General features: G+C 40.6%; 1 protein-coding gene across 1 annotated transcript; it reads right to left on the bottom strand.

The window, feature by feature from the left end:
- Positions 1-255: 255 nt before the first annotated feature.
- On the bottom strand, positions 256-23,997 carry SUCNR1 (succinate receptor 1). The gene is made up of 2 exons (XM_033959149.1): positions 23,941-23,997; positions 256-1,634 (listed from the first exon to the last, which is right to left on the bottom strand). The coding sequence occupies exons 1-2, from the start codon at positions 23,941-23,943 to the stop codon at positions 681-683; spliced, it is 957 nt and encodes a 318-aa protein (XP_033815040.1). The 5' UTR covers positions 23,944-23,997; the 3' UTR covers positions 256-680.

Raw genomic sequence — 23,997 nt, 5'->3', positions numbered from 1 at the left:
CTTTTTGTTCAGGCTGATTTGTCAGGTCTATTTTGACCTGGTACCAAGACAATTAATACTCCAATACATCCTAACATCTATTAAAAAAAAAAAAAAGGTAAAACAATCAGCAAATGATTGGAAGAATAAAATGTGTAATCAACAACTGGACTGAACCTGCTCGAACATGCTATATGGAGTAAAGAAATAAGAACAAAACAACCACCCCACTTCATGGTGATTTACATCTATTACATCTATATTAGTCATTTCAACAAAGGGTTTTTTTTTTTTTAAAGGAACATTCTCTGTTTACCAGATGCAACAATAGTATAGAATGTACTTTACGTCTACAAGACTCGGAGGATGGTCAGATTAAAGACAACTGTGCTGCGTTCTAGTATTTACATTGCTATAGCAAATTTACATGAAATAAAATAGACTAATATATAGCTTCCACATATTGACCTTTGCCATATTAATATTGAGTAAGGATTACTTAAGAAAACATGCTTTGCAATTTGGTCCCAGGCATGAAGTAAAGTAAATAACCTTAAACTACTAGTCCTGCCAGTAATAAAGCTGAATACACAAAACCAACAGGTCAATGCAATAAAGCATGACAGACTGTATTATTCCTGGGTGTTTAATTTAAGACAGATATACCACTGTTTCCCAAGGTCAGAGTCTACCTTGTTGGGTCATATGCAGTAGGCTTTCATTGTCTTTGATGCTTGCCTTACTTTGGTTATCAGCATTTCTCTGAAATTATCGCCCATTAAAAAGTAGAAAACTGGGTTGATCACGCTGTTCATGAATGCCAGAGGCCTGGAGATAATATAGACCGAGTTTATGATGATTTTTGTACATTCGGATGTTTTCCACGATTCCATGCGGGATGCGATCCTGACATTTCGCATGATATGGTACGGTGTGAAAAGACATGAGAAAATAATCATTGCAAGGATGACTAGCATAAGAGGTTTTTCCAGGGGAACAGTAGTGGTGAGCTGTTCATTCCTTTTCCGAAGAACAATGACCATTTTCATGTAAAAGAAACACATGACACACATGGGAATGAGAAACCCTAGGAAAGTAAGACACAAACTGAAGGCCAAGCTTTGGTATGGATTGCCAGAACCTGCATAGTTGCCACATTTGCCATCGTTGTGAGTGTTGTTAGGTCCAATGAAGGTAAGAATAGGGAGTATTTCGATGGTGACTATGATCCATATGGCAACTGAGATTATAATAGCTAGATGTTTCTTCTGCAGAAGGTGTTCTTTGAAAGGATGCTTAATGAGCATGTATCGATCAATGCTGATGAAGGTGAGAAAGAGGATGCTCGTGTATAGATTTGCATGGAGAAGGTATCGGTTGGCCTTGCACATGATATCCCCATATATCCAGTGTTCATGGCTATAACTCTCTACCAACATTGGCAGTGTGCAAAGGAAAGCAAGATCTGACAAGCATAGGTTGAAAAGATAGATGTTGCCAGTTGACCACTTTTTCATGCAGAAGATATAGCCACAAATCACAATGCTGTTGCCAGCCATCCCAAGAATGAACTCGAAAGTATATAAGATGGACAGGTAATATTTTTCAAGTAGTTGGTCCACTTTCACACAGGAATCTTCTGTATTGTTTCCATCCTAGAAATTGCAAAATTCACAAGAAATCAGTTATTGCAATTTAATGATATGACCTGAAATTGTTCATATGAAAACAGAATATTTACGGAGTCATTTGGAATATTGTGAATTTGATTCAAATATTCTTAATTGGTTTGAAGAAAGGTATACAGGAATGCACTGCAGCTTTTAGAAACAGATTGCTCATCTTGCTTCATTTTGTGTCTCTAAGAAAACAGCTCATGAGCAAGGACCATAACCTCGAACCCAGGAGTGGGCAACCTTGATTCTCAAGGACCGCAACCTAGTTGAGTTTTCAGGATGTCCCCAATGAATAGACCTAAGACCTGTTTGCATGCACTTGTATGCAAATAGGTCTCATGTGTATTCTTTGTTTAACCACATAACATACCTTTAGAAGAGAAAAACTAATACATATATGCACACAACATTAATAATTTATTAATCAACCTTACTTTTTTCATACATATTATAAATATATTGAATATACCACCCTCTGACTTATAACAAACACCTATTTCAACAGACAACCCAGGCAAATGCCCTTGTTGCCCCGAAAACCTGGATAATCAGTTCCACATTGTCCAGTGCTTTATTTAAAATGTCCTTGCCAAACTGGTGCTTCACTGATTAAACTTCTGTTTTCATGATAAGGATCTTGTTCTCTCTTGAATAACAATTGACAAAATGTTCAAGCCGGCCCAACACAATCTTGCGTTTCGCCACACAGGCGTCCTCAGGAGCTGAAGCCACTTCAGGTTTTCACTGTATTTTTCTCTCTATAATCGCATTTGTTAATCATACAGCAACTGCAGCTTAGGCTCAAAAACCACGTCTCCCCTCTGGAAGGAATAAACCGGTTTGGGAGCAAATGCATACGAACGAATGTGCATTCCTGAGGTTATACAGTATACATGGCATGCTAATTTTAATATAAACAATCAAACAAAATCCCATTTCAATATAAAGACTGCCAAAATGGAACTTATCTGAATGGGTCCCAGTCTGAGATTGCTAGAAAGCTATCTGCCTCAAGATTTCTGCCCTGACATGTTCTGAGTTTTGCTAAGAATGCTGTCTCAAGTGGACTTGACTGTTCTTGTATCAAAGGCATCTTTCCGGTGCAAAGATGATAATGCGGGAGAGGGGAGAAATGATAGAGATGTTTAAATACCTATGTAATGTAAATGTGCATGAGTCGAGTCTCTTTCGTTTGAAAGGAAACTCTGGAATGAGGGGGCATAGGATGAAGTTAAGAGGTGATAGGCTCCGGAGTAATCTAAGGAAATAGGGTGGTAGATGCGTGGAACAGTCTCCCGGAATTGGTGTTGGAGACAGAGACTGTGTCTGAATTCAAGAGGGCCTGGGATAGGCACGTGGGATCTCTTGGAGAGAGAAAGAGATAACGGTTACTGTGGATGGGCAGACCTGATGGGCCATTTGGCCTTTATTTACCATCATGTTACAATGTTTCTATAACCATAAAGTTCTATGACATCACAATGCAGCTGTAAAGAGCCTTAGCCTATAGGAAGAAGAGATGCAAATGTTAAGAGCCTTAGCCAATAGGGAGAGGAGGAGATAATGGTTACTGCAGTTGGGCAGACTAGATGGGCCATTTGGCCTTTATTTGCCATCATATTTCTATGTTTCTAACAATGAAAGCAGAAAGAATGCCTCGCATCTAATAGTTCAAAAATCAATCAAAAATGCCTAAATATCTATCAAAGGGCTGAAGGCTTTTCCAGTGTATTATACTGTGACACGCATACAGTGGCACCGGTTTTCAACACAATGGAGATTTAGAAGGAATGGAACAAAAAGTGCCAAAATGTAATTTCTATGATTGCAATGTGCAGACCAGCCAATCAGTTTCATGAGGCAATCTAGTCTAGAATCCCCTTTGGTAGCCACTAAGAAGTAAAATAGCATTCCAGAGGAGATTTGCATTTCTTTATTATTGAAACCTTGAATGTTCACTGTGAGGAAGCAATTTTTCTTTGGATTTTAATTCATAAGCAACAAAAGCAGATTTTGTTCTTTAAATACTTCGCACTCACATGGCCTGAACCAGGAGACAGACTTGTCTGCATTTTTATGATACCCACCATATTCTTAGAAGTGGTGCATGCTACAGAATCTACCCCCATTCTCTTTCTTCTCTCCATGGTATCTGCCTGAGAGATTTCACTTTGGGCTAGATTCACGGACCTCCTTTGTGTGCCGATCCGTACAGGCCCGACCAATTTACAAAAGAAAAAAATTAAAATGAGGGTGATCAGAGGAACGCCCTCCTCCAACCGCACGGATCGCTAGTGAGCGATCCTGACGCATGCGCAGACCATCTGTAGATGATCTGCACATGCGTCTAAGAGCCGCAACATTTTAAAAAAAACTTTTACTAGCCCAGCGAGCTTGTGGTTTTAACTCATTTTAAACCCGGGGGTTAAAACCATGGGCTCGTAGTGCAGGGAAGGGCAGGAGAGTCAGGGCGGCAGGAGAGATTTGGGGCGAAAGCAGGGCGGCAGGCAGGAGAGATTCGGGGCAGAGCACAAGATCGGGGCAGGCAGGAGATCAGGGCTAAGACAGGGCAGGAGATTTGGACAGAGAGCAGATTGGGGCTGAGACAGGGCAGCAGATCAAGGCCAGAGAAGCAGGGCAGAGAGCAGGGCGGCAGAAGGCAGGGCAGTGAGAAAGGACCTCAGAAACTGGTCCTCAGCAGTCACTTATTTTAGATCGGCCAACCCAGTCGGTGTTGTTGTTTTTTTTTTTTATTTTAGTGAATCGCTTCCTGTATGCATTTGAATGCCGTTCCTCCTCATTTGCATGCGTGGATCGGGACAGAGGTTAGTGAATTGGGTCAGAGGGAAATTGGGTCACAAAGGGCTCGCAAACCAATCGGTACACAATCAAAAAAACAACAACAACGACTGGGTTGGCCGATCTAAAATAAGTTTACTTAGTGAATCTAGCCCTTTGTCGGTACCTTTCTGATCAGCCTGAGGCAATCATGTGTCAAGGTGGCACTGAGTTCCAAATAGCTTGACCTTAATTTACAAGTGAGGTACCTGCTCTCATGAAAGATACAAATTCAGCTCACTGATTGGTCCATTCTGTGTACTGTGTCATCAGGATTACCTAAGCGGTAGCAGAAGTTCCATAACTGGACTCATTTGTCAGGTGACGCTTTGGCACCTTTTTCAGTGCTTTTAAAAGGTGGCATTACTATGGCATAGGGTTTATAGTATGGTTACTATGGATGGGCAGACTAGATGGGGCCATTTGGCCTTTATCTGCCGTCATGTTTCTAGGTTTCTATTTATCCGGCATCTATCAATCCCCTTGGGTGCCGGTTAACTGAGAGTCTACTGTATAAGCATCCCTTCGACTGAAAGAAGAAAATATTTGCAATGAATAGGTTGTTGGTTTTACAAAAGTTGATAAGCTGATCTCCTGTTTCGTTTCTTATCCAAAGACCACAAAGGCTGCATTATCTTTACCAACTTTGGCATTTTCATTATCAGCTTTAGCATTTCAGTTTATTTTAGGTATTTATATACTTCCTATCAAATGTATCTCTGCGGTTTACAATCAGGTACTCAAGCATTTTCCCTATCTGGCCCAGGGGGCTCACGATCTATCTAATGCACCTGGGGCAGTGGAGGATCGAGTGACTTGCCCAGGGATACAAGCAACAGCGTGGGACAAGTAGTGCATCATGTTCTATCAAATTCAGCTTGAACTTAATCATAAATCTGGACCACTTCTTTATATGCATCACTTGTTGGAACATAAAACTGAATTATTGTTAATCCACAATAAGATTTTTTAAAAAGAGTGATGCCAAGTAAAAGAACTGACATGAGATGCCCAGACCCGCCTTCTACGATTAGGCAGCAGGGGCTGAGGATTGTAAAAATCAGGCCCACACCAAGGGATGTCACAAAATGGTTGAGGGAGGAGAAGGGTAGTCACTCAAGGGATATAGCTAATATTTTGAGACAGCAAGCCCTGTGATCTTTATCTCTCTCCCCTCCACACACATAGCCTTTCAAATCATAACTAATTATGGAACAGGGCTAAAGAAGGTCCCAAGTGGATTGGAAGCTCAGACTGGAGGAAAGTACACCAGGTTAAAAAAGACCCGACCCCCCCTCCCTCCCCATCTTCCAAAAATATATACTATAGCTGATTACCTGGCGTTGCCCGGATATTTATGTATCCCAAAATGTCCAGCCCCCTACATGTCCCACCCCACTATGTCCCACATGTCCCACCCCCCATGTTACCCACCCCACATGTCCCATATGCCCCATCCCCATGTCCCAACCCCCTACCCTCCACATGTCCCAAAGGAATGTCCCTCTCTATGGGGCTGAACTTAGACTTAAACGGCATCGGGAGTGTCGGTATTCATCTCTGCGAGCCCGAAAACTATGGGTTGGACATTAATATCTGTCGCTTTTGATAATTTTAACATATCACCCCCTTCCCACCCCCACAGTATTTTACCCCGTCCCACCTGCACAATATTTTCCCCCAGATAGTAAGTCATATGTGTACCAAGTTTGGTTGAAATCTCTCCATGCGTTTCAGAGTTATGCTGAGTATTCATCTGTGTGCCCGAAAACACTATGGGGTATATACTAAAATCTGTCATTTTCAATCATTTTTACATATCCCCCCCTTCCCACCCCCACAGTGTTTGTCCTCAGATAGTAAGTAATGTGTATGTCAAGTTTGGTTGAAATCTGTCCATGCATTGAAGAGTTATGCTGGAACATACATACATACACACACACACATATATTCAAATTATAATGTGAAATATTTGACAAAATGAATACAATACAACTAACGCAAAACTTGATTATAAACAACATTTTTAGTTTCACCTCCAGAAGCAAGAACATATAAATTCTTGGGTGAACCCACCCTTGAGCAAGCAACATAGAGTTGTGGGCCGCGAGACCCCCAGAACATATCACCCCAGGTAGTGAGGGATCAGCATACCAAGTTTCGGTCAAATCGGTCAAGCCGTTTTTGAATTACTGTGAGAATGGCAGCTTTTTACATTTTTTCCATTGACATGAATGGGTGAAATCTGATTTTCTGTTTGTAGCTCTGCCCACGTGTGCAGGTGGGCCGCGAGACCCCCCAGAACATATCACCCCAGGTAGTGAGGGATCTGCATACCAAGTTTCGTTCAAATCGGTCAAGCCGTTTTTGCGTGATCGCGGCACATACACACACACATACCTCCGATTTTATATATATAGATGAAAGAAAATGCAGCTCAGTACCATCTTCTAGATAATTTCACAATGTTCAGTCGAACATAGAATTAGTTACAAAATCTTACTTTTAACATTTACAACAAGATTAAATAATCAACCAGAGTTCATTAATAGACTTTTAATTCCTTATAATACTTAAAAATCGCTTCGTTCAATGTCTCAAAATCTTCTCGTCATACCTTCTTTAAAATTAATCAATACATTGCGTTCCAATAATTTTGCTGTCACTGCCCCTACTCTCTGGAATTTGCTGCCTAACTATTTGCGCAATGAATCCGAAATAAAACAATTCAAAGCAAAATTAAAAACATTCTTGTTCCAGGATGCCTTTGGACAACAACTGTCCTCTTAAGGACAAAAAACTTAAAATTATTACTTTTTACCCTAACCCACTGTGTTTTCCTTTTTTGTTTCACTTTTCTTTTACGATTGTAGTTCTTCCCCTCTTTTCCTATTGTTTGAAGTTGGTCTATATATCTTATTAAGTGTTTTAGATTTTATCTAGTATCCCGATTTTTAATATGTTTTTATGTAAATTTTATATTATACACCGCTTAGAAACCTGATTAAGCGATTCAAATTTTTTTTTTAAATAAACTTGAAACTAAACTTGAAACTTCAGAGGTATTGTTTAAAATTAATATGAAGGCTAATGTTCCTACTCAGTTAAAGTGTGGCATTAAGTATTGCAGAATGCCATTATTAGCTGTGCCACGATGAGATGAAGTGTGGCTATCAAGTTTCTAATCTGCGGGCTGATTTCCTCTTTTAAGCAAGGCTCTCAGTCTTCTATTTGTAAGAGATTGTGCAAAATTCAAATGAAGCTAGGACAACGGGGCTGTTGTGTTTGTCCACTTGGGTAAGAAGGAGCAAAAGGTCAGAATGAAAGCTGGAATGGTACCTGTTATGTGACGGCAATTTACAAACTCACCTTGGCATCTATGAACTAAACTAAAGCTTGAATTTATAGGCCATATCATCTTTATAAAAATAAAGTTCGACTCTGTTTATAGTAAGAAGTGTTAGGGAAGAGACAGTAACGAGGAAAAAATTTACAGTTTGGTGAATAACCAAGTTTTTAAGTGTTTACAGAAGATTTGAAGAGAGTCTAATTCTCTCAAGTACAAAGGGATATTATTCCATAGCTCAGTTAATTTAAAGAAAAGAGACTTGCCCAGTTTACCAGTAGAAACTATGGGGCTCATAATCGAAAGAGAAAAACATCCAAAAACCGGCCTAAGTCGGCACTTGGACGAACATTGTCAAAATACGTCCAAGTGCCAATAATTAAAACGGGTTTTGGACATATTTCTAAATGACCTAGGCCTTCATCGTGCCGCTGAACAACCAAAGCTAAACGGGGCGTTTCAGGAGGAATGTCGAGGGTGGGAGTTGGGTGGGACGTGGGCCGGCTTAGACTTAGTTGTACAGCATGTATAACTGAAAGTTACTACCGGCTTCTTGGTATGCCACAGCGTATAAATCAAAGTGCCTGAAAATCAATTTGAGTAGATGTAGGTAACCAGTGAAGACGCACTAAAATGGGTATAATACGATCAAATTTTGAAGCCCCCATGATCAATCACACAACAGCATTTTATACCAGTTCTAATGTCCAAAGTGCATACTTCTGTAAACCAAAGTAAAGAACATTGCAGTAATCAAGTGTAGGGATCAATATTGCACTTTTAACTGTACGAAAGTCCTCTACAAACAGAAAGTCTTAACTTTCGAAGCAGATGAAGTTTAAAACAAAATTTAGATAATACTACTCTTATCTGCAATTTAAAAGATAAGGTAGAATCCAAGATAACAACCAGGTATTTACATTCGTTGGACAACAGAATCACAGTATTATCAAGAACTAGTGTAGCCACATAGAGCCGAGGTATTTCCAGGGCTCTTTTTAAGTGGCAGAAGGAAATAATAACATAGGGCCATATTTTACATAGGGCACCTAAAAATTCTATGCTAGTTAGAATGGTGCTTAGCATGTACCTTTTATAGAATCGTGCTTAGCACCAGCTAAACCAGGCCTTAATGCCAACGCCTAAGTTGTGCGTGCATTGGACATATCCTATGGGGTTTTATTGTAAGGGTTTTATATGTGATGGCTATTTATGTGATGATTCAATATGTTAACTATATTTTTTAAAATTTGGTGCATGTTGTGACTGTTCTTAACTCTAGAACAAACAAAGCAAAAAACTGCAGACTTTGTACACGATGCAGGCAGACTTTATTTATAACGAGTAAATCATTAGATTAAAAACCTTTTACCAGGCGAGGGACCCAACACGGTCCGTGTTTCGTATAATCTTCATCAGGGGTCCAATGAGCGACACGCTGAGGAAATTCGAAACGCTGGTGACACGCTGAAAATGCTGCCGAGTCACCAGCGTTTCGAATTTCCTCAGCGTGTCGCTCATTGGACCCCTGATGAAGATTATACGAAACACGGACCGTGTTGGGTCCCTCGCCTGGTAAAAGGTTTTTAATCTAATGATTTACTCGTTATAAATAAAGTCTGCCTGCATCGTGTACAAAGTCTGCAGTTTTTTGCTTTGTTTGTTCTGGATTGTTTTTTACTGCAGACGGTTGGACCTCTGTTTTTTCTTTTTGTTGGGTTTGCTGTTCTTAACTCTATACACTAATTGGTTTCTTCTTTTTTCCTTCTCATTTTTCTCTTCCTCTGCTTTATGATAGTTTGGTTTTATATTATCTTTTTCAATATTTGTTGTGACATATGTTTTTTCCTTTATCTACCATGGTATGTATTTTTACATTCATTCGTTTTTCTTTTTTCTCTTTCTCCATTTTGTTGCTCATATTTTCCTTCATTATTTAAATTTGATGCTATTATTTATGTATTATCATAACACTGGTTCTCCTTCTTTTTTTCTTTTTCTTTCTTTTCTTTGCACTACCTTAATGGCTTATGTTCCATCACAGTTCGTTCATATTTAACACTAGCAGTCATTTATTATCAATTCTGTCTTTTCTGACGCATTTCTATTGATATTGCATGCATACTTATCACCTTTTAAAACATATATTTGTCCTCATGCTTTTAATTTCTTAATATTATAGTCTATGGTCAAATTGATCATCTTGTTGTCTTATTCTTATTATTTATTAACTTTTCATTTTTTATTATTATTACAACTGTTTATATTATTGTATTTTTAATATTGTGTTTTATGTTATATCTGTACCTAATAGGACCCCTGATGAAGGTTGTCCGAAACACGGACCGTGTTGGGTCCTCTGTTTGGTAAAAAGGTTTTAATATATAGTTTGCTTGTCACAATAAAATTTGCCTACATCGTTGTACATATCTGCAGTTTTGGTTTGTTTGTTCCTGGCTGGTTTTTTCACTGCAGACGAGGTTGGACCTCCCTTCTTTTGGTTCTGTTGCTTTGGACATATCCTATATCATAAGAACATAAGAATTGTCATACTGGGACATACCAAAGGTCCATCAGGCCCAGTATCCTATTTCCAACAGTAGCCAACCCAGGTCCCAAGTACCTAGCTGGATCCCAAGTAGTAAAACAGATTTTATGCTGCTTATCCTAGGAATAAGCAGTGGATTTCCCAAAGCCATCTCAATAATGGCCTATGGACTTCTCTTTTAGAAAATTATCCAAACCTTTTTTAAAACCTGCTAAGCTAACTGATTATACCGGTGGTTCCCAACCCTGTCCTGGAGGACCACCAGGCCAATCGGGTTTTCAGGATAGCCCTAATGAATATGCATGAAACAGATTTGCATGCCTGTCACTTCCATTATATGCAAATCTCTCTCATGCATATTCATTAGGGCTAGCCTGAAAACCTGATTGGCCTGGTGGTCCTCCAGGACAGGGTTGGGAACCACTGGATTATACCACATTCTCCAGCTATGAATTCCAGAGTTTAATTACACGTTATGTGAAGAAATATTTTATCTGGTTTATTTTAAATCTACTACTTAGTAGTTTCATCGCATGCCCTCTAGTCCTAGCAGTTTTGAAAAGAGTGAACAAGTGATTCACATCTACCCTTTCCAATCTACTCATTATTTTATAGATGTCTGTCATATCCCCCCTGAGCTATCTCTTCTCCAAGCTGAAGACACCTAGCCATTTTAGCCTTTCCTCATAGGGAAGTTGTCCCACCCCTTTTATCGTTTTCAGAGCCCTTCTCTATACCTTTTCTAACTGCTATATCATTTTTGAGATACAACAACCAGAACTGCACACAGTATTCAAGGTGCGGCTGTACAATAGAGCAGTGTTTCCCAACCCTGTCCTAGAGGACCACCACAGCCAGTCGGGTTTTTGGGATAACCCTAATGAATATGCATGAGAGTGATTTGCATATAATGGAGGTAAAAGGCATGCAAATCTGCTCCATGCATATTCATTAGGGCTATCCTGAAAACCAGATTGGCTGGTGATCCTCCAGGACAGGGTGTGGAACCACTGCAATAGAGCATACAAGGGCATTATTGTTTATTTTAGCATTTATATACTACTTATAACCTAAGTTTCCAAGTTTATTCAATAATTTATATACTACTTATAACCTAAGTGGTTTTACATTCAGGTACTCAAGTATTTTTCCCTATCTGTCCTGGTGGGCTCACACTCTATCTAATGTACCTGGGGTAATGGGGGATTAAGTGACTTGCCCAGGGTCACAAGGAGCAGCATGGGATTTGAACCCACAACCTCAGGGTGCTGAGGTTGTAGCTCTAACCACTGTGCCATACACTCCCCTTTTCACCTTTGTTTTCCATTCCTTTCTTGATAATTCATAACATTCTATTTGCTTTCTTAGCCACTGTTGCACATTGAGCTGAGGTTTTCAATAGGTCCTCAATGATGACACCTAGATCCTTTTCTTGGGCAGTGATTCCAAACTTAGAACCCAGCATCACTTAGCTTTCGTTTGGGTTCCTCTTTCCCACATGCATCACTTTGCACTTGCTCACATTAAACATCATCTGCTATTTTGATGCCCAGTCTCCCACATAACTTTACGGAATGAAAGCAATCCACCTCAGCTATGCCACCTTTTCAAATTTGTATACTGTAACTGGCATATACGTTTTTATAGAATTGAGCTTTCCAAGTTGTGAGCATAACTTTTTAATTACCGACAGTTAGCATCAGTTATGAGGTTCTAATTGCCAATTATTGCCACCAATTATTCAATTAAGTTTTGTGCGCACACTGGCTAGGCACACCAATGAGCACAAACACAACCTTAGGCGCCATATATAGAATTTAAGGGATATACTGCACTATCCACTCTGAAATTATCTTCCACAAAAATTACCGATTCTCCTTTGCAAAAGGTATCCAACAATTTAAACTCTCCCTTCCTTCTAAAAAAAGGGATTAAAAGAGTCAAGATCTTCAGTCAATCTTTGGTCTTTAAACTCTCTCAACTCTGGAATGATCTCCCCCTTTTTTTTAAGGAGTTTCAGTTCATTTTTCCATAAATCTTTAAAAACTACTCTATTTGCCAAACATTTTGAAAATTAATTCTTTTGAAATTTTGCTATTATCTTATATTTATCATTTGTAAATCATTCCCTGCTTATTTAATTGCTGTAAGCCGAGTCGAGCTTTCTCAGAATGATGACTCGGTACACAAAGTTAAGCTTTAGTTTAGAATATTCTAGCGAGTAGAAAATTTATTTCTTTAGGCTTTACTGTTTCCCACTCTTAAAATTACTTAAACCTTGCAAATTGCAAGGTTTGAAAAAAATGTTGGGAAACAGATCTAAACTACTCTTTCCAGGAGGGAGAATGGGAGAAATTCTTATCCATCACCTTTAGCTCTGCAAGGTCTGCTTCCTTAACACAATCTATGTTCCCCACAAGGCATTTTGGCATCCTATTAGAAACATAGAAGCATGTGGCAGATAAAGGCCAAATGGCCCATCCAGTTTGCCCATCTATAGCATTCACTATCTTCATCTCTCCCCAAGAGATCCTACGTACCTGTCTGACACCTTCTTGAACTCAGATATGATCTTTGGCTCCACCACCTCTACCGGGAGACTATTCCATGCATTTACCACTCTTTCTGTAAAAAAGTACTTCCTTAGATTACTCCTGAGTGTATCACTTCTAAACTACATCCTATGGCCTCTCATTCTGAAGCTTCCATTCAAATGAAAGAGACTCCCTTCAGGCACATTTATGCCATGGAGGTATTTAAATGTTTCTATCATATCTCCCCTCTCCCGCCTTTCCTCCATAGTATACATATTGAGATATTTAATTCTTTCCCCATGCACCTTATGATGAAGACCACTGACCATTTTAGTAGCCTTCCTCTGGACCAACTTCATCCGGTTATATCTTTTTGAAGGTGAGGTCTCCAGAATTGTACACAGTATTCTAAATGAGACCTCATAAGAGTCTTAAACAAGGGCATCAATACCTCCTTTTTCCTACTGGCCATACCTCTCCCTGTGCACCCTAGCATCCTTCTAGCTTTTGCCGTTTCTTTTTCAACTTGTTTAGCCACCTTCAGATCATCACATACTTTCACACCCAAGTTCTCGTTTCTCTTTCATGCACTAAAGTTCTTCACCCCCCTAAACTGCACCATTTCCTTGGTTTTTTGAAGCCCAGATGCATGACCTTGCATTTCATGCCAAATTCCAGATCATTCTTCAAGCTTTGCTAGGTCCTTTCTCATGTTGTTCACACCAGCAGGGGTGACTATTCTATTGCAGATTTTGTTATCACCCGCAAAAAGGCAAATATTGCCTGACAGCCCATCAGCAATATCACTTACAAAAGTGTTAAAAGAACAGGCCCAAGACCCAAACCTTGAGGCACACCACTGGTAGTATCCCTTTCCTCAGAGTATGTGAGTGTGTATGTGTGTAAGTGTTTGCTCTTAGGTCTGTCCTATATTTTTATGGAGTTCCCTTTCTATTTATTTTATGTTTTTATCGTAAACTACTGAGAACTGTTGTAAGCTTTGATGGTATATCAAATTTTAATAAACATAACCATAAACATCTCCATTGACCATTACCCTCTGTCGCCTGCCACTCAACCAGTTCCTACCCATTCCATCAATTTGGGGCACATCTCAAGGGCACTCAGTTTATTTATTAGACGCCCATGCTAATATCTAAATATACCACATCTAGCGCACTCCCTCTTTCCAATTCTCTGGTCACTCAGTCAAAGAAATTGGCCTACCTCTAGTGAATCCATGATCCCTTAGATGCTGTAATCCACTGGATTCCAGAAATATCACTATTCTCTGTTTTAAAAAGCATTTCCATTAATTTAGCTATCATAGAAGTCAGACTTACCGACCTATAGTTCCCTACTTCTTCCTTACTTCCACTTTTGTTTAGGGGGACTCTATCCACCCTTCTCCAATCCTCTGGTACCACTTTTGATTCTAGAGAAGCATTGAGAAGGTCAAACAATGGACCGGCCAGAACTTCCCTGTTCCTTCAGTCCCCTTTGATGTACACCATCCGGCCCCATCGCTTTGTCCATCTTTAGTTTAGCTAGCTCCTCACGAGCACAATCCTCTGAAAATCGATCAGGGTCTACCTCACCTCCATCCCTATTTGCGTTTATCTTCTGCGGTACCTTTCCTGCCGCTTCAGCTGTGAACACAGAACAGAAATATTTATTGAGTAATTCAACCTTATCTTTATCAGCTTCTACATATTCCTTCCCTTCACCTTTGAGTCTCACAATGCCACTTTTGCAATTCTTCCTATCACTAATATATCTAAAAATGTCTTGTTCCCCGATTTTACCATGTCAGCTGTTTTTTCTTCCATTTGCATCTTTATTTTCCTGACTACTTGACCAGCCTCTCTTAACTTTTCCAGATATTTTAGCCTGTGTTCCTCTTTCTGCAATCTTGTGTAGTCTATGAAATCTAACCTCTTTTCTTTACCTTCTTAGCTACTACTTTTGAGAACCAAAGCGGCCTACTTTCCCTCTTACTTATGCTTACTTTCCTTATGAAATGGTATGTTGCCCTTTCAATAGCTCCTTTCAGTTTTGCCCATTGCTTTCCTACTTCTTCCAGATGTTCCCATCCAGACAACAATTCCTTGATATAATCCCCCATCTGAACAAAGTTAATTATTGTAAAGTCTAGAACCTTTACTTTTGAATGAACCCTCTCTACACCTGTCTTAAACCACACCATGCAGTGATCACGCAGAATAGTTAAGCTCTGGAACGCATTGCCAGAGGATGTGGTATGAGTGGATAGCGTAGCTGGTTTTAAGAAAGGTTTGAACAAGTTCCTGAAGGAAAAGTCCATAGTCTGTTATTGAGCAAGACATGAGGGAAGCTACTGCTTGCCCTGGATTGGTAGCATGGAATATTGCTACACCTTGGGTTTTGGTCAGGTACTAGTGACCTGGATTGGCCACTGTGAGAACGGGCTACTAGGCTTGATTGGCCATTGATCTGACCCAGTAAGACTATTCTTAGGTTCTTTCCCCATTTGTAAGCACCAAGTCCAGTATGGTCCCATCCCACATGGGTTCCATTACCAACTAATTGCAACAGTTCATCTTGTAGAGAATCCAGGATCTCCCTACTTCTAGAAGACCTTACAATAAGAATACTCCAATCAACATTTGGCATGTTAAAATCATCTATTAGTAATATTTCCCCTTTTACACCTATATTCTGAATATCTATTTAAATTTCTACTCACTTCTTCTATGAAGGAGGCCTGTATATCACACCAATATAAATATATTTTCCATTTCCTTTTTCCAGTTTGGCCCACAGTGCCTCTTACTTACGCTGTAGATCCTGCAAATGTGTGACTTTAATATGATCTTCAGCATGTAATGCCACTTCCCCTCCTTTTCTTCCTACCCTGTCTTTCCTAACCAGATTATAGCCCGGTATAACTATATCCCAGTCCATGGTTCTCTGTGATTGCCACTAAATCCAACTCAACCTCATCCATCACAGCCTCTAGATTCAGGACCTTGTTTCTCATACTTCGAGCATTAGTATATAGTGCTTTCCAGATATTGCATCCTTTTCCAATTTTCACAGAGGTATTAGTGATTCATTTATCTGAGGGCTTATACTCACCTGGAGGCTTTGATCACCCTGTCCCAATGATTCTAGCTTAAAGCCATGGACAGTAAATTAGCCAGTCTGCTGCTAAAGACATTTCATCCATTTTTTCATAGATACATACTTTGAATACCAAATATTGTTCGTCTTGCAAAAATTAGACTGCACTTTTTCTGGAAAGACGTTTTGGGCCTCATTCTGTTTAGGATGCCAGTCTCGGCAGCCACCTAAGAAGCAGCTGAGAATTGCAAACCGACGTCCTATGCAGAATCGCATATACCTGAAAGGAAAAATGTCTTATTTCTCCCACCCCCCCATGTCAACAGGCACCGGCTAGAAAATCATGCCTGTCTGAATCCAAAGGCTCCCTCCTGTCTAACACCTCTCAATCCCCCCCATCAATGGCAGGAGGGATGCCCACTCCTTTTGGTCGCTGAGCCTCCTTGATACCCCGATAACCTACCTTGAACCATCGATACCCCTGACACCCCAAATACCCCCAAACTCCCAAACCCCCATATACCCCCAAAATACTCCCCAAAACTCCCAAACTCCCAAATACCCTGATACCCTGATACCCCAACCCCCCCAAAACCCCACCACCCCACCCTGAGACCCCTGAGACCCTGACACCCCAACCCCCAACCCCAACAATCCCGACCCCCCTCCCCAGTACCTTTAAAAGAAGACTGGCAAGAGGGATGCCCAGTTCCTCCTGCTGGCAGGCTTGCTTCTTCCAAAATGGTGGATCTTCTCTTCCTGGTGCATCCTGGGATGCCCTGGGAAGAGGCCTAAGGCCCTGATTGGCCCAGATACCTAAGGTCTCTTCCATAGGATGGGCCTTAGGCACCTGAGCCAATCAGGGCCTTAGGCCTCCTTTCTGGTATATCCTAGGATGCACTGGGAGTGGCCTGACTATGATTGGCCAGATACCAAAGGCCACTCCCTTGGATGGACCTTAGGTATCTGGGCCAATCATTGCGTTAGGTACCTCCCTGGTGCCCCCCCAGGATGCACCAGGAAGGAGAAGATCCACCATTTTGAAAGCGGCGAGCCTGCCAGTAGAAGGGACTGGGCATCCCTCTTGCCAGTCTTCTTTTAAAGGTACGGGGGTGTTGGGGTGTCATAAGGTGTTAGGGTAGGCTGCTGGGGTGTTGGTAAGTGTTTGGGGGTTCAGGAAGTGTCAGGGTGGGGTGTTGGGGGTGTTAGGGGTTCAGGGTGGGGTGTCAGGTAATCGAGGGGTGTTAGGCAGGAGGGAGTGGGCATCCCTCCTGTTGACTGCGAATGTTGGGGTTGTTGGGGTCCTATGCCACAGCTGGCTCAGCTGATCATGGCAGAGAGTGAGTCTATTATGGATTGTGAGGGCAGTCTATGGAAAATATGTGTGAGTAGTGCCTAAGGTGAAAGTGTGATAAAACAAACTGTATCAAAGTAGATGGTCCTTAAAACTAAAGAATAAATATTCAGGCTGTCCAGCTTAAGTGCTTTAAATGAAATTAATGTGGAGAGTTAGTTTGTGCTAAGAATTCAATCCCTGGAAGCTAGGACAAATTAATTTCTGTCCAGGGAGGGGGAGGGGATTAAAAGTGTTTGGGGCTGGTGTTTGTTAGCCATTTCTAGTGCTGGGAGTTCCTGATAAAACTGAAACCCATAATACTAGGGGAACCTTTGGGACGCAATTAGGTCCATCTTGATGACATGGGAGGATTGGTTCCCTCTGCTCTGACCCAGGCATAGAAGTTGGTCAGTGCAATGTATTTGGTGCAGGCAGTTATAGGAAACCTTCCCCGAAAGCGTTACTGATTAAGTGCACCATGATTCTGAAATGGCACAAGGAAAGTATAATGGTCAGGAGACATCTAGGGCAGCCCCCAGGGCTGAGCCTGAAACCCAGTGGTAGAAATATAAAGCTCCTTTGTTTGTGTTGCCTTCTTTGCATATACGATTTGACTATATGACTTCCAAAAATACTATTTATAACTGGTCTTCTCTGTCTCTATTAAAAGGCAAAGCGATATCATCCTTCTACAGTATTTTAAGAGATCACTCCTTCACTTTTTCACCTCACTCTATGAAGCACTGGGACGCTATACTTACCACTCCGCTTTCTGACATTGATTGGGAGCTTTTCTGGTCATCAACAAATCGCCCGCTTTTATCTTCTAGAGTATCACAATCAATGTACTTCCTTATGTGGCAGGCAATATGGACCCCACTTCGCATGTGGAAAGCTAACTTAAAGCAAGACTCTGTTTGCTGGAACTGTTTGAAAGAGGAAGGAACTCTTGATCATATGTTATTTCATTGTACTCTAGTCCGCTCTTTTTGGACCTACGTCTGGAACACCATACAATCTATTACTAACTGCTCAGAAGAAATCTCTATAGACATTGTAATCCTTCGCTCTCAACACCCATGTTTCACACAATCAAATTGTCCACCTAAACTCATTGATACCATGTTGGTGACTGCTCTCATGCACATTCTAAAAAATTGGAAATCACCCTCGCTATTAGATTATACCTTTTGGTGGAACTCTCTGAGTATGTATCATAGATTTGAATCCTATGCATATGAGAAGAGAGTTACACTCCGAACCTGCATGAACTTGAAATACAACAAATCTCCATGGTCATTCTTAGATTCCTATGTACGCTCATCTTCTTAGACACTCCTGTTATCCTTTTCTTCTCCTCTCTTCTCTCTTTCATTTTTCTTTCCTTTTTCTTTACTGCTCTCTCTCATCTTTATCTTATATATCCCTTACATACATTTTTAATAATTGGAGCCTTTGCTCCTATACAGTTAAACATAGATTTATATATTTTATATACAGAAAGCTTTATTTTGTTTCTATGTACTTTAAATGATTCTTGTATCCTTTAAAATACTTAATAAAAATTATTGAACTTAAAAAAAAAAAAAAAGAAATATAAAGCTCCTGAGACTGTGTGCCATAGAGTTTTCTTTAAAAGGAAGGACTGGCGGTGTGACAGTCCTTGGTTTTGCACTATAAATTGTCAAGCTTGTTTGCTGTGGGGGGGTTTTTTTTTCCCTCTGGATTTAAACCACTGTGGGGGCTACATTTCTGAATTATGTTAAAAGCTAATCAGAGATACCTTGCTGAAGGAATTCCAGTGAACTATTAACTGGCAAAATAAATATTTTGAACTGTGCGCCATTGGTGAACTGTGTCCTTTTTGCAGTACTAGCAGCCATCCTCTGGTGACCACTCCAGGGCGCACTATCCTTTGCACCGTGGCGGCGGTTGGGTCTCCCGCCAAGCTGACGGACCCCCCAGTCCCGCCACAGTATGGAGTGAATTTGGTTGGCATGTAGCCTGGCGCCATGTTGTGCAGAGAGTTGTACACTAGCATCAAGCCCTTAAAGATGGTGCATTTGGCCATGGGTAGCCAGTGTAGGGTTGCCAGATTTTCCTTTTGGAAAATCCGGATCCCCCTAGCCACGTCCCCAGGCCCGCCTAGTTACGCCCATCCCTGCCCAAATCCTGCCTCCAAGCTCTCCCCGCTGCCTTGTCGGGCAGGAAGGAAGTACGCACATGCTCAGACGCTACGTGATGACTCACGCACATGCGCTGTCTTCCTCTCTGCCCGACACAGCTTTTCAAAACCCGGACAAAGTGCCGGGTTTTGAAAAGCCATCTGAACATGGAGGAAATGTCTGGGGAAATCCGGATATCTGGTATCCCTAAACCAGTGGGTTGATGAAAGAGCCTGGGGTCTAGGGTCATGGACATGGAAGTTCTTCAGAAGTTTGATTGCTGAGTTTTGGACCTGTTGGGGATGGTGTAGGTTCTTTGCTTAGAGACCATTGAACAGTACATTGCAGTAGTCCATGCGGGAGAGGACAAAAGCATAGAATAGTTGGGTGTTTAAAGTTTCAACTTTATTGATTTTTAATATACTGACCATCAACGAGTATCTAGCCGGTTTTCAATAAAAGATAAAATATAAGTAAAATTATGTTTATAGATTATAAAATTAATAAAAGAATAAAAGGGGAAATGAACATTAAGGACATTAGACAAGACAAACATGAAAGTGAGGTTAACGAGGGAGGAGGGGGAGAGTTACATTATTAGTGGTGAGAAGAAGAAAGAAAGAGAAAAAAAAAAAGGTTTGAATGTGAAAGGGAAGGGGAGGGGAGGGACAGAGGGAGAGAGGTTGCTTCTTAAAAGCGGTTGGGTGAATGGTGATGAAAGAGTCACGGGCAATAAAATGCGTCTTGAAATAAGAACGTTTTCAGATTAGTCTTGAATTTATCAATAAGTTTTTCCTGACGAAGATGGGATGGCAAGGCGTTCCATAGAGTAGGAGCTACTACAGAAAAGTTGGTTTTCCTGGTGTAAAAAAATTTCTTTATAGAGGGGACAGATAGTAGATTTTGGTCAGCAGATCTAAGGGTCCGTGGTGGGCAAAATGGAATAAGAGGTTTGTCAAGAAAAGATGGTTGACGGGTGAAGTCAGGTTCTGAGAAGTAGGTCCTTATTTTTCAGAATTGTCACAGGTAGTAGAATGAGGTAAAGACCGCCTGAGAGATATGGATTGGGAGTGATAGATTGGAATCAAGGAGCATCCTTAGGCTGTGTGCTTGGTCTTTTGCAGTTATCTAAGAAATGAGCCATAGATTTCCCCAGTCCTCTCAGCATTTTATAGGCCTCTATCATATCTGTTCCTGAATACTGTAGAAGTGTATACATTCTTATCATGCATATTTTTATGTGTGTGTGGGGGGGGGAGTAATTTTAGACAATACCAGAAGAATGTTGAAGATGAAGTGTGAGGTAAATTGGAAACAACCACAACAAAAGAACACCTCACTGGGTTCAATCACAGGATGGCTGAAGCCTTCAATGTCATTTACATCAAAAATGTATTAAACCATTTAGGTTCTCTTCACAGCCTCCTGTAAATATATAATGTATTTAGTTGCTGTTGTTTGACTTTCTATATTTCTTCATATGCAAAATAAATAAAAGACTAAACAGTACGAATTAATTTTCTTTACTTATCCTTTTATTGCTAGAGCTATAGCCCCAAAGAATACGGATGCTGAAAATGAGCTCTCACATGAACCCTTGAAAAAGCCCTTTCGGGCGAAACGGGTCCCGTCGGGGCACGCTAGAGACACTGCAATAAAAGGATAAAGGATAAAGAAAATGAATCGTACTGTTGTTTAGTCTTTATTTATTTTGTATTTGAAGAAAATAGAAAGTCAAACAACAGCAACTCAATATATTATCTATTTACAGGAGGCTGTGAAGAGAACCTAAATGGTTTAATACATATTTTGATGTACAAGGCTTCAGCCATCCTGTGATTGAACCCATAACAGTGAGGTGTTCTTTTGTAATTTTAGACACCTATTTTACACATCCATTTTTCACATACCCAAGATAAAGGCTTTATAAAATTACGCCCTAAAGCACGGGTGTCAAAGTCCCTCCTCAAGGGCCACAACCCAGTCGGGTTTTCAGGATTTCCCCAATGAATATGCGTGAGATCTATTTACATGCACTGTTTTCATTGTATGTAAATAGATTTCATGCATATTCATTGGGGAAATCCTGAAAACCCGACTGGATTGTGGCCCTCGAGGAAGGACACCCCTGCCCTAAAGGATGTTTTTCCAAATTTTAAATGGATAACAGCACAATCCAGAAGATACTGCATTTTATTTAAAATATGTCTGCTCCTGAATTAGAATAATCTTTATTTATCCAGTGTTTTATCTGAATGGAGTGCAGCATCGCACCACAACCAGAAATAAAATGATGCATACTTATGATTTAAAACTTTCTACTCAAATGCTTTTAGTAAAAAAACAACAACAAATTTTACACCAATTCCCAAAAAGGTTATTCCATTCTTTGCCCTATTCTTCTATAGCCCAGCCCTCACTGTTGAAAGATGGTATCATCGGTATATTGGTTCTTTGTACTAACTGACTTTCTTGACTTGATTTTGGAAGCTAACATTCCCTTCTTTTAGTTAGAATAGAATGAGCAGAAGATAGGGGGGGGTAGGGATTTGTATACTGCCTTTTTGTAGCTTTGCAACCACACTCAAAGCATTTTCCCTACCTGTTCCAGTGGGCTTACAATCTATCTAATGTACCTGGAGCAGTGGAGGATTAAGTGACTTGCCCCAGGGTCACAAGGAGCAGTGTGGGGATTGGACCCACCACCTCAGAGTGCTGAGACTGTAGCTCTAGCCATTACACTACACTCTCCTCCATGACCAATTACTATAAAGTAGATCAGAAACACTGTTTCAATGATAGTCTAAAGGAGAAAGGTGGGGGAAGGGGAGATTGTTGGGTGATGAAAAGGTGACAGGCAGTAGTTTTTTATGAACTTCACCAGATTGCTTTGTCACATTTCAGAAAACATTATCATAGAGAGAACAGTTATTAAAAATAGGTACTAACAGGCAAACATATGCTACTCATGTAAATGTTTAAGATGCTGGTAAATTTAAGTGCATTTGTGCATACAAGCATCTTTACATAAAATTTGCACTATTCTGTACATAACATGCCTGTCTTACATAGTGTGTATTTGCAAAGGGAGTGTACGTATAGGTGGGGTCTGGGAGGGACATCCATTAATGTGCATACCTTATAGAATACTATAAAGGTGGTGTCTATCTTTGGCATTTAAGGGGAAACTCTATATCTGGGTACCTCAATACAGGCATTCCAAGAGCACATGGTAAAGGAACCTAGGTGCCAAGGTTCCATTATAGAATATCAGCATAACCTAATATTGCCAAGTCTAACATTTAGGTAGAGCTGGTGTAAGCACAGGTGGCTACATATAGCCGAAGCCGACGCAGGCAGCAAATTCATCGCTGCTCACGCTGAAATTAAAAAGATACGGGAAGGGGGGGGCGCGCGGCAGGGGGAGGAGTGGGAAGGGGGGCACAGTGGAGGAGGGGTGCCGGTGCCCCGAGGAAGACCGCGCCTGGGGCGGACCGCCCCCTACACACTCCCTTTGCTATGCCATTGGAATCACTTCTACAAAGGAAGGTAGGTGCTTATGTTCCTTTATAGAATAGGATCCTACCACTGCCCTCCAGGTGCCAAATTATAAGCACCCTGCTACAGAATTGTCCGTAATGAATCTAACCCTGGGATGACTTTGAACTGTGACCATTTGTAGCCATTCAGTTTCCAAACTCAGTATGTTTAAGGGGACAGGCAAATCTTGAGCCTGCCACATGGCAACAGTTAGAGCTGTTTTTTAACATATTCCAAAGCAATGGCGTGGCACAAGGCAAAAGCTCTGTGTTACCAAAACCACTTTCAGTACAGCATGAAAAGATGCTACACAGATCACCAAGCCCTTACCAGTGGCATGAATGAGTGGTCTGGGGGAAGTTCCTCTCAAATCTTACTCACAGAATTTTAAAAAAATCAATTGTTCAAGCTAGTCAAAATTCTGCCCAAATATTTTTAAGTTTGCATTAAATAGGAACATATCAAACTGACCTAAATAATCATTTTAAAAAAAACCCACTATTACAGATTACCTAAAGCAAATGAAGTTATATCTAGAGAATGAAAAAAAATATATTTCCATTATATTACCAAAAGCGGTCCAGCCTCACAGCAGAATTCTGCCATCCATAAAAAATGAACTGTCAAACACTGAAATCCATTCTGGCAGCAACACAGATAAAAACTGCAAATTCAAAGCTATGGCTTGCAATCTCAGAATAAAGTTGCCTCTAAGTTTAAAAAAAAAAAATTCTCACATGAATATTTTAATCCTTTTTTACCTCCCTAGAGGAGTTTTCCCCCCCCCCCCCCCTATATAGTATAGCTTCAACATTTCAGTAACAACATGTCCTACTTAATATACTGAATAAAAAAAGTAACTGATAGGCATCTTACCATTATCCAGTATGAGTTTCAGTTTTGTAGGCTGTCCTGGATGGTGGCACGACGAAT

This window comes from Geotrypetes seraphini, chromosome 9, assembly GCF_902459505.1.
Source record: "Geotrypetes seraphini chromosome 9, aGeoSer1.1, whole genome shotgun sequence".
Lineage (NCBI taxonomy): Eukaryota > Metazoa > Chordata > Amphibia > Gymnophiona > Dermophiidae > Geotrypetes > Geotrypetes seraphini.
This window is presented reverse-complemented; position numbering and strand designations above follow the sequence as displayed.